Source organism: Heterodontus francisci, chromosome 46 (assembly GCF_036365525.1).
Source record: "Heterodontus francisci isolate sHetFra1 chromosome 46, sHetFra1.hap1, whole genome shotgun sequence".
In the NCBI taxonomy this organism is placed as follows: Eukaryota; Metazoa; Chordata; class Chondrichthyes; order Heterodontiformes; family Heterodontidae; genus Heterodontus; species Heterodontus francisci.
This window is the reverse complement of record NC_090416.1, coordinates 16,340,516-16,356,260: the sequence shown is the minus strand read 5'-3', so window position 1 is coordinate 16,356,260 and position 15,745 is coordinate 16,340,516. Positions and strand designations below refer to the sequence as shown.

Genomic DNA, 15,745 nt, shown 5'->3' with positions numbered 1-15,745 from the left:
ACACCGGGGTTAATTTCTCGAGGGATAGAATTGAGAAGCAGATACATTAAGTCAAACTTGTAGGGAACCTCAGTTAGACCACACTTGGAATTACTGTGCACTGTTCCCGTCTCCATATTATAAAATGACACTGGAGAAGGTGCAAGAAAAGATGTGCTGGGATGGTACCAGTACTGAGATAGGCTACCAGGATAGGTTGAAAAGAGAAGACTGAGAGGGGGGGAGGGTAGGACCTGATGGAGCCCTTTAAGGTTATGAAAGGACTCGATAAGTCGAGACGTTTCCACTTGCGGGTGAGAGCAGAACTAGGGCCATAAGAGGGAAGGGCTGTTAACTGAGCCCCCGGCTGTGGAGAGAGTATCGGTTGCATCACCTCAAAGAGTAAATGGACAGAGAGTGCTGGAAAAGCCCAGTCCCTCAGCACACCTTAAAGGGGCCACGCACTTAAAGAGGTATTAAATGTAGGTTTAATCCTCATCTCGAGTCTGAGGATGCTGTATTTATGCAGATGTTTTTAGAACTATTTAGTTTCAGTATGTTTTACAAGGGGACATCACAGCGTCCAGAGAGACAGAACCTGCACTTCTTCATTCTCGAGATGTGGGCATCTCTGGTAAGACCAGCCATTTATTGTCCATCACTATTTGTCCCCCTGAGAAGGTGACAGTGAGCCTCCTTTCACAGCTTCAGAATGTCCCACAGCGCTTTACAGCCAACCAAGTATTTTTTTTGAAGTCTAGTCAACTGTTGCAATGTAGGAAACACAGCAGACAATTTGTGCACAGCATGATCCCACACACATAACAATGAGATAATGACCCAGGTGATCTTTTTTTGTGATATTGATTGAAGGATAAATATCAGCCAAGACACGGGGGTGGGGGAGAACTCCCCAACTCTTTTATAAATGGGGGTTGCAGTATCTTTAACAGAGGGCAGATTCCAAGTGACAGATAGCCCCTCGGCAGTGCGGTATTCCTTCAGTATTGTACTTACATCAGAAGCCTTGAGTTTTAATTGTGGCTTTAGTTGATGTACTTCATGGCCTGCAGTCGGTTAGTTATTAAGGTCTTCAACGAATTGTCATCTGCAAACAACCACCAATCTGCATTTATATGGCGCCTTTAATGTAATAAAACGTCGCAAGGGGCGTCAGCAAACAAAGTTTAATGCTGAGCCACATTCGGAGATATTAGAGCAGGTGACCAAAAGCTCGGTCAAAGAGGTAGGTTTTTAAGGAGTATCTTAAAGGCCATCAAACGTTTATCAGTCCAGTTAAATCTACAATGTTGATGATTCACATGGCCGAACAGCCAGGTTCCAGACTGGGTCTGAGAATGGCACTGAATGCAGCTCAGATCAGGCCCTCGTCATCAACCACAGGGACCTGGGCGGTGTTCTGAAAGCCTTATTTTAGATCCTGATACCCAAATCGATGCTGTTTTTGTCTTGTTTGTGATGTGGTGCAGGTGGTGTGGTCACTCGCTGCAGGGGGTGGGAGAGGAGCCTCGGGGAGGAACCGAAACATCCCTGTTCACTGTCTGATAAGCAGCAGAGAGCAGCAGCATCTGGGCCCAGTTCCCCTGCTCTGAAACACACAGAAACAGGACGGAAATCCGAGAAACACCGTTAAACGGTTACATTCTTGGACACGTCACACATTTACAACAAAACAACCCATTATCTGGACTGGGCCCCTCAGGAGAACTGAACTGAACTCCTCCTGCTCTACATCCCATTCTTCATTTCCCAATATTGCTTTTCAAGGTATTTCATTGGCTGCGAAGCACTTTGGGAACATCCTGAGGTTGTGAAAGACGCTATAGAAATGCACTTCATTAAAAATTGGAGTTATAAAGATTGTGGTTGATAGATTTTTATTGGGTAAGGGCAGCAAGGACTATGGAGCTAAGGCAGGGTATATGGGGTTAAGGTACAGACCAGCTATGATCTAATGGAATGGTACAGCAGTCTCGAAGGGCTGAATGGCCTCCTCTTGTTCGCACACACTGCAATCACATCAGCCTCATCTCCCTCTGTGAACTCGTTCCTTCGTTGAGGTCATTCAGTTCCCTTACAGGACACTTGCTGGGAAGGCCCAGATTCCAGCACTCCGACCACCCCTTCCCCGATCTGTACTGAGATATCCAGACCCGGGAGTTTCAGCCAGGCCATTTTCATTATATTATATTACTGCCAAGGGCTCTCTGCACAGATAGGAACAGTTACGGCCACTTTGGGCTTTAAAGACCTGGACAGCTATTGAATACAGCAGGTACGATATCTTCAACATAAAAGCATAAGAAATAAGAACAGGAGAAGGCCATTCGGCCCCTCGAGCCTGTTCCGCCATTCGATAAGATCATGGATGATCTGATTGTGACCTTATCTCCACTTTCCTGTCTGCCCCCCACCATAACCCTCAACTCCCTTGTAGATCAAAAAACTCTCCAACTCAGCCTTGAATATATTCAATGACCCAGCCTCCACTGCTCCCTGGGGAAGAGAATTCCAAAGATTAATGACCCTCAGAGAAGAAATTCCTCCTCATCTCCGTCTTTAATGGGAGACCCCGTATTCTGTAACTGTTCCCCCTAGTTCTAGATTCCCCCACGAGGGGAAACATCCTCTCACCATCCACCCAATTAAGCCCCTTCAGGACTTTATATTTTTCAATAAGATCACCTCTCATTCTTCTAAACTCTAAACAGGCCCAACCTGCTCAACCTTTCCTAATAAGACAATCCCTTCATCCCAGGAATCAGCCAAGTGAACCTTCTCTGAACTGCTTCCAATGCAAGTATATCCCTCCTTAAATAAGGAGACCAAAACTGTATGCAGTATTCTAGGTGCGGTCTCACCAATACCCGGGACAGTTGTAGCAAGATGTCCCTACTTTTATACTCCATCCCCATTGCAATAAATACCAACATTCCATTTGCCTTCCTAATTACTTGCTGTACCTGCATGTTAACATTTTGTGATTCATGTACAAGGACACCCAGATCCCTCTGTACTGCAGCATTCTGCGGTCTCTCTCCATGTAAATAATATTCTACTTTTCTATTCTTCCTTTACTAAGAGGTCATTAATTAATTCCGTCTCCTTACACATTACCAGGTCTAAAATATCCTGCTCCCGGATTGGTTCCAGAATGTATTGTTCTAAGAAACTGTCCTGAGTACACTCCATGAACTCATCCTCTATCTAACTTTACCAGTTTGATTACTCCAATTTATATGAAGATTAAAATTACCCAGGATTACTGCAGTATTTTCCTTACAAGCCCCCCCTTATTTCTTGATTTATACTCTGTCCCACAGTGCAGCTCCTGTATGAATTTTTGCTATTTCATATCTCCACCCAAACTGATTCCACATCTTGATTTTCTGAGCCAAGATCATTTCTCACTACTGTACTGATCTCATCCTTTATTAACTGAACTACACCACCTCCTTTTCCTTGCTTCCTGTCATTCCAAACTGTCAAATACCCTGGAATATTCAGTTCCCAAAGGGTCAGTACTGAGGAGTGCCGCACTGACAAAGGGTCAGTACTGAGGGATAGACAGACAGACAGACAGAGATGGACAGACAGATAGATAGAGATGGACAGACAGATAGATAGAGATAAACAGACAGACAAATAGATAGAGCGAGAGAGATGGACAGGTGGATAGATAGACAGATAGATAGATACATAGATAGATAGATATGGACAGATAGATAAATCGATAGATAGATAGTCAGATAGACAGATAGACAGATAGATAGACAGAGAGATGGACAGATAGACAGAGAACAAAGAACAAGAACAAAGAACAGTACCACACAGGAACAGGCCATTCGGCCCTCCAAGCCTGCACCGATCTTGATGCCTGCCTAAACTAACACCTTCTGCACTTCCGGGGCCCATATCCCTCTATTCCCTTCCTATTCATGTATTTGTCAAGATGTCTCTTAAACGTCGCTATCGTATCTGCTTCCACCACCTCCCCTGGCAGCAAGTTCCAGGCACTCACCACCCTCTGTGTAAAAAACTTGCCTCACACATCCCCTCTAAACTTTGCCCCTCTCACCTTAAACCTATGTCCCCTAGTAACTGACTCTTCCACCCTGGGAAAAAGCTTCTGACTATCCACTCTGTCCATGCCGCTCATAACTTTGTAAACCTCTATCATGTCACCCCTCCACTTCCATCGTTCCAGTGAAAACAATCCGAGTTTTTCCAACCTCTCCTCATAGCTCATGCCCTCCAGAACAGGCAACATCCTGGTATACCTCCTCTGTACCCTCTCCAAAGCCTCCACGTCCTTCTGGTAGTGTGGCGACCAGAATTGCAAGCAATATTCTAAGTGTGGCCTAACTAAGGTTCTGTACAGCTGCAACATGACTTGCCAATTTTTATACTCTATGCCCCGACCAATGATGGCAAGCATGCCGTATGCCTTCTTGACTACCTTATCCACCTGCGTTGCCACTTTCAGTGACCTGTGGACCTGTACGCCCAGATCTCTCTGTCTGTCTATACTCCTAAGGGTTCTGCCATTTACTGTATACCTCCCACCTGCATTAGTCCTTCCAAAATGCATTACCTCACATTTGTCCGGATTAAACTCCATGTGCCATTTCTCCGCCCAAGTCTCCAACCGATCTATATCCTGCTGTATCCTCTGACAATCCTCATCATTATCCGGAACTCCACCAACCTTTGTGTCGTCCGCAAACTTACTAATCAGACCAGCTACATTTTCCTCCAAATCATTTATAATACTACAAACAGCAAAGGTCCCAGCACTCATCCCTGCGGAACACCACTAGTCACATCCCTCCATTCAGAAAAACACCCATCCACTGATACCCTCTGTCTTCTATGACCGAGCCAGTTCTGTATCCATCTTGCCAGCTCACCTCTGATCCCGTGTGACTTTATCTTTTGTACCAGTCTGCCATGCGGGACCTTGTCAAAGGCTTTAATAAATTCCATTTAGATAACATCCACTGCCCTTCCTTCATCAATCATCTTCGTCACTTCCTCAAAAAACTCAATCAAATTAGTAAGACATGACCTCCCCAGCACAAAACCATGCAGTCTCTCGCTAATAAGTTCGTTTGTTTCCAAATGGGAGTAAATTCTATCCCGAAGAATCCTCTCTAATAATTTCCCAACCACTGACGTAAGGCTCACCGGCCTATAATTTCCTGGATTATCCTTGCCACCCTTCTTAAACAAAGGAACAACATTGGCTGTTCTCCAGTCCTCTGGGGCCTCACCTGTAGCCAATGATGATGCAAAGATTTCTGTCAAGGCCCCAGCAATTTCTTCCATTGCCTCCCTCAGTATTCTAGGGTAGATCCCATCAGGCCCTGGGGACGTATCTACCTTAATGCTTTGCAAGACACCCAACACCTCCTCCTTTTTAATAATGACATGACTGAGACTATCTGCACTCCCTTCCCTAGGCTCATCATCCACCAAGTCCTTCTCTTTGGTGAATACTGATGCAAAGTACTCATTTAGCACCTCGCCCATTCCCTCTGGCTCCACACATAGATTCCCATCTCTATCCTTGAGTGGGCCAACCCTTTCCCTGGTACCCTCTTGCTCTTTATACATGTATAAAAAGACTTCGGATTCTCCTTAATCCTGTTTGCCAATGACTTTTTATGACCCCTTTTAGCCCTCCTAACTCCTTGCTTAAGTTCCTTCCCACTGTCTTTATATTCCTCAAGTGCTTCGTCTGTTCCTAACCTTCCAGCCCTTACAAATGCTTCCTTTTCCTTTTTGACTAGGCTCACAACATCCAGTGTTATCCAAATTTCCCGAAACATGCCAAACTTGTCTTTCTTCCTCACAGGAACATGCTGGTCCTGGATTCTAATCAGCTGACGTTTGAAAGACTCCCACATGTCAGATGTTGATTTACCCTCAAACAGCCGCCCCCAATCTAAATTCTTCAATTCCTGCCTAATATTGTTATAATTAGCCTTCCCCCAAGTTCGCACCTTCACCCGAGGACTACTCTTATCCTTATCCACAAGTACCTTAAAACTTATGGAATTATGGTCACTGCTCCCGAAATGTTCCCCCACTGAAACTTCGACCACCTGGCCGGGCTCATTCCCCAATACCAGGTCCAGAATGGCCCCATCCCTAGTTGGACTATCTACATTCTGTTTCAAGAAGCCCTCCTGGATGCTCCTCACAAATTCTGCCCCATTCAAGCCCCTAGCACTAAGTGAGTCCCAGTCAATATCGGGGAAGTTAAAATCACCCACCACCACAATCCTGTTACCTTTACATCTTTCCAAAATCTGTCTACATATCTTGTCCTCTACCTCCCGCTGGCTGTTGGGAGGCCTGTAGTAAACCCCCAACTTCGTGACTGCACCCTTCCTATTCCTGAGCTCCACCCATATTGCCTCGCTGCATGACCCCTCTGAGGTGTCCTCCCGCAGTACAGCTGTGATATTCTCCTTAACCAGTAATGCAACTCCCCCACCCCTTTTACATCCCCCTCTATCCCACCTGAAGCTTCTAAAGCCTGGAACATTTAGCTGCCAATCCTGCCCTTCCCTCAACCAAGTCTCTGTAATAGCAACAACATCATATTTCCAAGTACTAATCCAAGCTCTAATTTCATCTGCCTTACCTGCTATACTTCTCGCATTGAAAGAAATGTACTTCAGAGCACCAGTCCCGCTGTGCTCAGCAACATCTTCCTGCCTGCTCTTCCACTTAGTCTTACTGGCCTTATTTACTATGTCCTCCTCATTTATTTTTCTAGCTGTCCCACTGCTCTGGTTCCCACCCCCCTGCCACACTAGTTTAAACCCTCCCGAGTGACGCTGGCAAACTTTGCAGCCAGGATATTAGTGCCCCTCCAGTTTAGATGCAACCCGTCCTTCTTGTACAGGTCCCATCTGTCCCTGAAGAGAGCCCAATGGTCCAGATATCTGAAACCCTCCCTTCGACACCAGCTGCTCAGCCACGTGTTTAGCTGCAGTATCTTCCTATTTCTATCCTCTCTGGCACGTGGCACAGGGTTTAATCCAGAGATTACAACTTTCTACCTGACTACCTAAACTCCCCCTGCAGGCCCTCAGCACTCTTCCTGCCTTTGTCATTGGTACCGATGTGTACCACAACCTCTGGCTGTTCACCCTCGCCCTTCAGAATGCCCCCTGTCCGTTCAGAGACATCCTTCACCCTGGCACCAGGGAGGCAACATACCATCCTGGAGTCTCTTTCACGTCCACAGATGCGCCTATCTGTGCCCCTGACTATAGAGTCCCCTATAACTATTGTTCTTTGCGCTTTGTCCCTCCCTGCTGAACAACAGTGATAGCCGTGGTGCCACTGCTCTGGCTGCTGCTGTTGTTTTCCCCTGCTCGGCCATCCCCCCCAACAGTATCCAAAACTGTATACTTGTTGGAGAAGGGGATAGCCACAGGGGATTCCTGCACTGACTGCCTGCTCCTTCTAGCGGTCACCCATCTATCTGCCTGCACATTGGGTGCAACCACTTCTCTAAAACTCCTGTCTATGACGCTCTCTGCCACCTGCATGCTCCCAAGTGCTTCCAGTTGCCGCTCCAACCGATCCATGTGGTCTGTGAGGAGCTGCAACTGGGTAAACTTCCTGCAGGCGGAGTCGCCCGGAATGCTGGAAGTGTCACGGACTTCCCACATCTCACAGGTGAAGCACTTCACCCCTTTAACTGACATTTCTATCACTAATTAGTTAATTAATATAAAATAAATACTTATTAAATCCTTACTAAATTGTTATAATAAACGATATGGTCCCCAGTGCTAGATTTCTACTATAAATATTATTTTATTTATTTTTATTTTTTATTTAGAGATACAGCACTGAAACAGGCCCTTCGACCCATCGAGGAGAACACCGCCCTCCGAGTCTGTCCGAGAATCCCCGAGGTTAACTCCGCCCTCCGAGTCTGTCCGAGAATCCCCGAGGTTAACTCCGCCCTCCGAGTCTGTCCGAGAATCACCGAGGTTAATTCCGCCCTCCGAGTCTGTCCGAGAATCCCCGAAGTAAGGTTTTTGCACTTACCGGTCTGGAACTCCGCCCTCCGAGATCGATTGACAGATAGATAGATAGTCAGTCAGATAGATAGATAGATAGATCGATAGATAGACAGATAGATAGACAGATAGCAAGAGATGGACAGATAGATGGATAGATAGATAGATAGATAGATAGATGGTCAGATAGATAGATAGATAGATAGATAGATCGATATATATGGACAGATCGATAGATAAACAGACAGATAGATAAACAGATAAACAGATAGATAGATAGATAGCAAGAGATGGACAGATAGATGGATAGACAGATAGATAGATAGATAGATAGAGAGATAGATAGATATGGAGAGAAAGATAGATAGAAATGAACAGATAGATAGATAGATAGATAGAGAGAGAGATAGAGATAGATATGGACAGATAGATAGATAAATAGATAGATAGAGAGATAGATATGGACAGATAGATAGATAGATAGATAGATAGATAGATAGATAGATAGAGAGATAGATATGGACAGATAGATAGATAGATAGATAGATAGAGAGATAGATAGATAGATAGATAGATGGGTGGTCAGATACATAGACAGATAGACAGATGGAGAGACAGAGAGGTCTGATCACTAGGCTGCCCCAAAGTGGTTTACATCTAATGACGTACTTTTGAAGTGTGTTTTGAAATGTAGTCACTGTTGAAATGCAGGAAATCTGACAGTCATTTACACAGCAAGCTCCCACAAATAGCAATGTGATAATGACCAGTTACAGCTTTAGGTGTTAATGTTGGAATATATATTGTCCAGGGCACCTGCTCTCCTTCAAATAGAGTCATGGGATCGATAATGTCCACCTGAGGGGGACTTGTGAATATGGCACCTCAGACAGTGCAGCACTCCCTCAGTACTGACCCTCCGACAGTGCAGCACTCCCTCAGTACTGACCCTCCAACAGTTCAGCACTCCCTCAGTACTGACCCTCCAACAGTTCAGCGCTCCCTCAGGACTGACCCTCTGACAATGCAGCACTCCCTCAGTACTGACCCTCTGAGTGCGGCACTCACTCAGTACTGACCCTTTGACAGTGCAGCACTCCCTCAGTACTACACGGCGAATGTGAGACTGCTTTTTGTGCTCAAGTCTCTGGATTGTGACTTGAAGCCACGAGGCCATGGCTGACACTTTACAAGATTCCCATCTTGTGAGCTTTAATTGTATTTTCCTTTAACCGCTGTGCAAGCTTCAATAGGCAACACCAAATGCTCTTGCTTTAACACCTGGCCTATCCTGTGTGAACCGGGTAGGCTCCCTGGGCAAAGCTGCAGCCATGTGACATCTGCTGTGCAAAGTGAGAGATTCTATGAACCTAGAGGTGCTGAACTGCTTTCCATTAGACATGTGCACAACCCCATTTTACTGCACACTGGCACACTCCATTTAACTACATACGTGGATGACTCCATTTAACTACATACGCGGATGACTCCATTTAACTACATACGAGGATGACTCCATTTAACTACATATGTGCACTCTCCATTCAACTACATGGGCAAAGCTGAGTTCAGCTTCTCACACATTTAGCAATTGTGCTTTCACTTCAACAATATTACTGTAACTCCGGGAACCCGGAGAAGACTAGTATCTATATATTAGTCAATATGCAAATACAGGGAGGGGGTCAAGGGGAGCAGGGGAAAACACTTTATTACGATGTTACAATGACAAAACTTCAAAACAGGTGTTTATTTGTCTGTCTTTAGGACATCCTGAGGTCTCTATAGTAATGCAGGTTAGGGTTAGTTGAAAATGACCCAGAGAATCTGCCTGGTGGGAGGGGAGGGAGGTGGGTCTGTTTCTGCTGTGGAGACCAATCAGAAATGGATTTTGAATGGGGGAGGGGTGAAATTCTCTGTCTAGGGGGCAGCTAGTCGACACTGACTTGACTGAACATGTCAGTAATCGGAGGCTAACTGCAGGAACAGCACCTCATCTTTCGACTGGGCACTCTACAACCTTCCGGACTCAACACTGAATTCTACAATTTTAGTTTGTAACCCCCCTGCCCTCATTTTTGTTGCCCTTTTCTTTGCTGATTTGTTATTTTATCTCTCTTGTTTACCTCTTATTTCCTTTACTTTGTGTTCCGATCCTGCCATTCACATCTCCTCCAGACACATCTTTTATTACCACTCCCTTTGGCTTTGCACCTTGACACCCTTTTTGTCATTTAATCTCTCCTGCCCTCCACCCCTGTCACAGACCTTCCCTGCTGTTCTTCTTCCCACCCTCTCCCTTTCACTGGCTCAAATCCTATCACATTTCTAGAATTAATATTGATCCATCACAAGGTGGCGTAGTAGTTATGGCACTAGATATTACTAATCCAGAGGCCCAGGATAATGCTCTGGAGACACGAGTTCAAATCCCACCATGGAATTTAAATTCAACTAATTAATTAAAAGAAAAATTGGAATTGAAACCTAGTCTCAGTAATGGTGACCATAAATTGAATGTTCATTAACAAAAAACCATCTGTTTCACAAATGTCCTTTTAGGGAAGGAAATCTGCCGTCCTCACCTGGTCTGGCCGACATGTGACTCCAGACCCACGGCAATGTGGTTGACTCTTAACTGCCCTCAGTTCTGTTGTACAAAAACCACTGCACTGTAGCAGTTCAAGAAGGCGACTCCACCACCACCTTTAGATTAGATTAGAGATGCAGCAATGAAACAGTCCCTTCGGCCCACCGAGTCTGTGCCGAACATCAACCACCCATTTATACTAATCCTACACTAATCCCATATTCCCACCAAACATCCCCACCTGTCCCTATATTACCCTACCACCTACCTATATTAGTGACAATTTATAATGGCCAATTTACCTATCAACCTGCAAGTCTTTTGGCTTGTGGGAGGAAACCGGAGCACCCGGAGAAAACCCACGCAGACACAGGGAGAACTTGCAAACTCCACACAGGCAGTACCCGGAATCGAACCCGGGTTCGTGGAGCTGTGAGGCTGTAATGCTAACCACTGCGCCACTGTGCCGCCCTCAACGGCAATGAGGGATGGGCAATAAATGCGGGCAGGGCCAAGTGATGTCCACATCCAATTAAGTGAATTTTAAATAAAAAGATAGAAAATATTCATTTTAAAGAAACTAACTCCTCTCACGAGCAACTTGTTGCAAGTTTTCCCTTGGCATCGAGTGATTGACATAAAACATCTGAAATGGAATGTTAAAACAAATGTATGCCTGGGACTGAGGTTCCGATACATGTGGTTTAGTTGCAACAAAAAAAAGTCAGGGCAGGAACTGTTGCAGCAGGAAAACACATTTCATTGAAACTGGACTTAACACAGGATCCGGACACAACACAGAAACTAGCCGAGCAGTCAGCTTGCCCGGTCAGAATCTCACTCCTCGTTGCATTACCAATTAAAACGGATATTGGAGTTGATTCTGGCTGTTTCTGAACGTCGGCCTGAGTGAGAAACGAGTGTTTTGACCCGACACTCGGCTCAAACGCCAGGACAAGCAGTGCACTTGTACAGTGGCGGATAGGAAAAAAGAGCAGCTCAGAGAAGCAGTCCAGTCAATCTCTTCCATTCCAATCCTTCCAATGAACTGCTTTGTTTCAAACACCAGCGTGTTGGATATAAAGATATGTGTTTAAGTACACATTGCAGACCCAAATATAAAAAAAAACAAATCCTTAACGATCGCTGGGTTAAACTTGTTCTGGATGAATTCAAGGCACTGGATTCTGAAGGGCTTTTGTCTTTGACCATCTGGGATAAAATGTGCAATTTCTACAGTTGTTCTTTTAAATCTCACACTCTTGACATGAGAAGGAGGGGTTAAAATCAGAAATTATTGTGAATTAACCCTCAACTCGGTGGAAATAAATACATGGAAATGTTTAATTGGGGACCAATAGAGGCTCAATAAAAAAAATCTGGTCTGGTCCACCCCCCCCCCCCCCCCACCCACCCCCCCCCCCCAACCCCCCGCCGCCCCTGCTCCTCTCAACCCTCCCTGTATTTGCATACAGGTTCATATAATAGATACTGGTCTCACCTTGTCCGGCACTGTAACTGGATCCACTTTCTGGAGTTACAGTAAAACCCTGCTCACTAATTCTTCACGGGTTTTTTTCCCCCCCGGAGGGAATGGCTGCAGTAATGTATCTCCTGGGGACCCTGCTACTCCATTTAACAGGTGAGAGACTTATGTTAACAGAACGTTACTCAATTATTCATTTGTAAACCATTAGATTAGGAAGCAAAGGGATTTGGTAGCCCGGCCTGTTTATTTATCAGTGTGTTTTTTTGCTCCAATATACTGAATGTGTTTTTCTCTCTCTTGTGTTTTGTGTTGAAGGTGTCCTGGCGGTTCCTGTCCTCAATCAGACCCCAATTTCAGACCCAGTCTCCGCCGGTGAGACCTCCGAGTTAAAGTGTGCGATGCAGAACGGCAATGTGGGCAGTTACTACATGTACTGGTACCGACAGAGACCCGGGGAGGCTCCGGTGTGGGTGTTAGCCCACTATACAAGTGGTAGCATCTATCGAGGCACCGGCTTCACGGACCGTTTTAAACCTTCCAGAGACACCTCCAGTAACAGTCACATTCTGACCATCGGCAGCTTGGAACCGGGAGACTCCGCCGTCTATTACTGTGCTGCCAACGATGGCTCAGCAGCTACATACACAGTGAGACAGGGCAATACAAAAACTGCACCAACAGAACCACTCAGAATTCCAACAGCTACTGAAATATTCCTGCCTGAGACTGTGTGATGAGCTTCAGAAATATTCCTTATGTAACTTGTGGAAAATCTCACTGGAATTCCATGGGTTTATTTGGATTTTCCCCAATATTTGGACTATTCGCTGGGTAGGTAAACACTGATATTCTCAGGGTTTCCTCACTGATATGTGAAAATCCTTCTCCAGACTCTCAGCATTCCGGCCCCAGTGAAAGGCAGAATGTGAAAGGGAATGTGATAAAGGACAGATTATTAATATTTTCCCCTCTTTCTTCCCAGCCTGGGTTTTAAGTGACCCGTCCCATTAAAACGCTGCACTGTGTTTACCTTCGGACCTGGGACCGCCCTGAGTTTACAGAGTAAGTAATTCCCTCATCCTATCATTCATATTGTTTCAATTATTTATTCATTTATTGTTGCAGAATCGGATCTGCCCTGATAACGGTGAAAACAAATTGGGTCAGATTTTTATTTTTCTGTCCACTGATTCAGTGCTGGGAATTTGGATTCTGGAGGGTAGAAAAATAAACACTAAAATAGCAGCAAAACAATTGCGGATGCTGGAAATCTGAAATAAAAAAAACAGAAGATGCTGGAAATACTCAGCAGGTCTGGGCAGCCTCTGCGGAGAGAGAGGGAGAAACGGTGAACAGTTTCGGGTCTCTGACCTTTCCTCAGAACCGAGGAAAAACTACATTGGCAAAAGAAAATGCAGAATGAACAGGGGAGAAAGGCCATTCAGCCCCTCGAGTCTGTTCGGCCAGGTCTGCAGTGTGCAGGTGTGGACTTCTCCGTCTATTCGCTGCACTGTTGTATAAATAGCGAGCCTGCCCCGGGTGTTGCTGGAAGATTTACAAACAGGAATTTTACTCAGAGTCAAATGGGGTCGAGTTTGACACTAGCACCCCCTCCCCCACCTCAAAAAAAGACTCCCAAAGTTGGGAAGTGGGGTTAGGCAGCGGCAGGGACTCGATGGACCGAATGGCCTCATTCTGCGCCCCCCCACCCCATCTTGTCTGTTCCTAACGCACCCGGTCTCTCTACCCCCCAGTCCCCGTCTCCCTTCCCAGCCCCCTCCTTCCGGCTGTCGTTCGTTCATGTGAAGTGTCTAACCTACTTTCTAAATGGAAACCGCCCCGAACTTTATTACTTTTAAAACTTTTTTTTATAAATAAAGAATTTTTCCTGGTGAGGTGATCACCGAACTCTGAGTGTGGATCTGGGAGGTTGAGTTACTCCCAATACATACTCCGAGCACCTCCATAAGACCTCCAGTACAGCCTATCCGAAATGTGAAACTTCCTCAATTTTTAAACTTTTGATTTTAATCTGCCCCTGAATTTTAAACAATTCGATATTGTCTGTTGTATTTAATATTCAGTTAATTAATTTATATTGAATGTCTCGAATCCATGTACAAGTCCAGCTCTCAATTGACAGGGAGTTAAGATTGGACTAAATATTTAATTTTAATCCAATCAAAGCAAAATCCTGCAGATGCTGGAAATCTGAAATCGAGTGCTGGAAACACTCAGGCTATTGTATTATTTACTGTCTCTACCTAAGTCTGAAGTCAAGTTAAATGTTTGTTTTAAATTATAGTATGTGTTACTAATTCTGGATATGCCTTTTAGAAAAAATGATTGATACTAACAGTGAGATTCCTTTCTTCCACCCTGTCTCTCACACACAGGTAGTGAGGATCGGAAACCATCAGTTCTCCTGCTCCCTCCTTCCTCGGAAGAAATAGACTCCGGATGGGCTACTCTGTCCTGCCTGGTGAGCCGCTTTAAGCCGGGTTTCGTGCGGGTTCTCTGGAGAGTGGATGATAAAGAGACAGACAGCGGGGTGACCACAGGCACTGTGTCCACGGACAGTGATCAAACCTACAGCCTGAGCAGTTACCTGAGAGTCCCCGCCACTGCCTGGAATAAGGGCTCCAGCTATACCTGCAGTGTGGACCACGGCTCTCTGAGCTCACCTCTCCTCAAAACCATCAGCTCCACCGCTTGTTCCGACTGAGAGGGAGCAACTGGGGTTTAGAGTTTGATTTATTGCTGATGAAATATTATTCAATATGTGGAATGTTGTTGTTGTTGTTTTGCAATGTAATCACTGTAGCAAATGTGGCCAACGATGTTGAAACAGTCACTTCAATCGCAGTTTAACGATCCAATTTTGGATCCAATTTTAACTGGGGGGCGCAGGTGGGTGACAGTGAATATCAGGACCACCTATCCCGGGAGTACATTCCCATTTGGAGCTGGATGGGTTCTGCTCCCTCTCTCCTTTCTCTCAGTAGTACCATTTGTTAGAATTGAAAAATGTATCTCTCTGTGTGTGGCTGTTTTAATAAAGATGACATGAATTCAAATTGCTCTGTTATTTTTTGTGGGGAGGGGGTGGGGGTGAGTTGAGGTGGATATTGGTGCAAGTCAGTGGTTAACTGTACGAATAATGGCGATTAGAGGAATTTTCTTTTGGGCAGATTTAAAAAAAAATATTCAAGCAGAGTTAACTATTTTAAACGAATTCGATTTCATTTCTGGCACAGAAGGAGGCTATTCGGCCCCTCGGGTCCGTGCCAGCTCCCCGTAGTGCAATCCAGTCAGTCCCACTCTCCGCACCCCCGTGGCCCCCTGCGAATTTATTTCCTTCAAGTGTCCCCCCCCCCCCACCCCAGTTTGTTACTGAAATCATTGTCTCCAGCTTCCACCACTCTGGTAGGCAGTGAGTTCCAGGTCATTGTCACTCACTGCATTTAAAAATAAATAAATTCTTCCTCACATCCCCCCCCCCCCCTTGTATCCCTTGCCCAAAACGTTCAATATGTGTCCCCTAGCCCTTGTACCATCAGTTAATGGGAACTGTTTTTCCTTGTCTACTCTATCCAGATCTGTCATAATCTTGTCCAC

At 45.3% G+C, this 15,745-nt stretch overlaps 1 protein-coding gene across 1 annotated transcript; it reads left to right on the top strand.

Moving 5' to 3' along the window:
- Positions 1–236: 236 nt before the first annotated feature.
- Positions 237–14,852, top strand: LOC137356887 (immunoglobulin lambda-1 light chain-like). Its single transcript, XM_068022727.1, has 5 exons — positions 237–293; positions 7,099–7,186; positions 12,443–12,774; positions 13,253–13,346; positions 14,524–14,852. The coding sequence occupies exons 1-5, from the start codon at positions 237–239 to the stop codon at positions 14,850–14,852; spliced, it is 900 nt and encodes a 299-aa protein (XP_067878828.1).
- Positions 14,853–15,745: the final 893 nt, after the last annotated feature.

Bases quoted from the DNA above. Each gene is read 5' to 3' on its own strand.
- LOC137356887 (XM_068022727.1), top strand. From the start codon at position 237: ATGGAGCCCTTTAAGGTTATGAAAGGACTCGATAAGTCGAGACGTTTC. The intron at 12,775-13,252 runs GTGAGACAGGGC...TTATTGTTGCAG, and splicing joins GCTCAGCAGCTACATACACA to AATCGGATCTGCCCTGATAA. The intron at 13,347-14,523 runs GTAGAAAAATAA...TCTCACACACAG, and splicing joins GGGAATTTGGATTCTGGAGG to GTAGTGAGGATCGGAAACCA.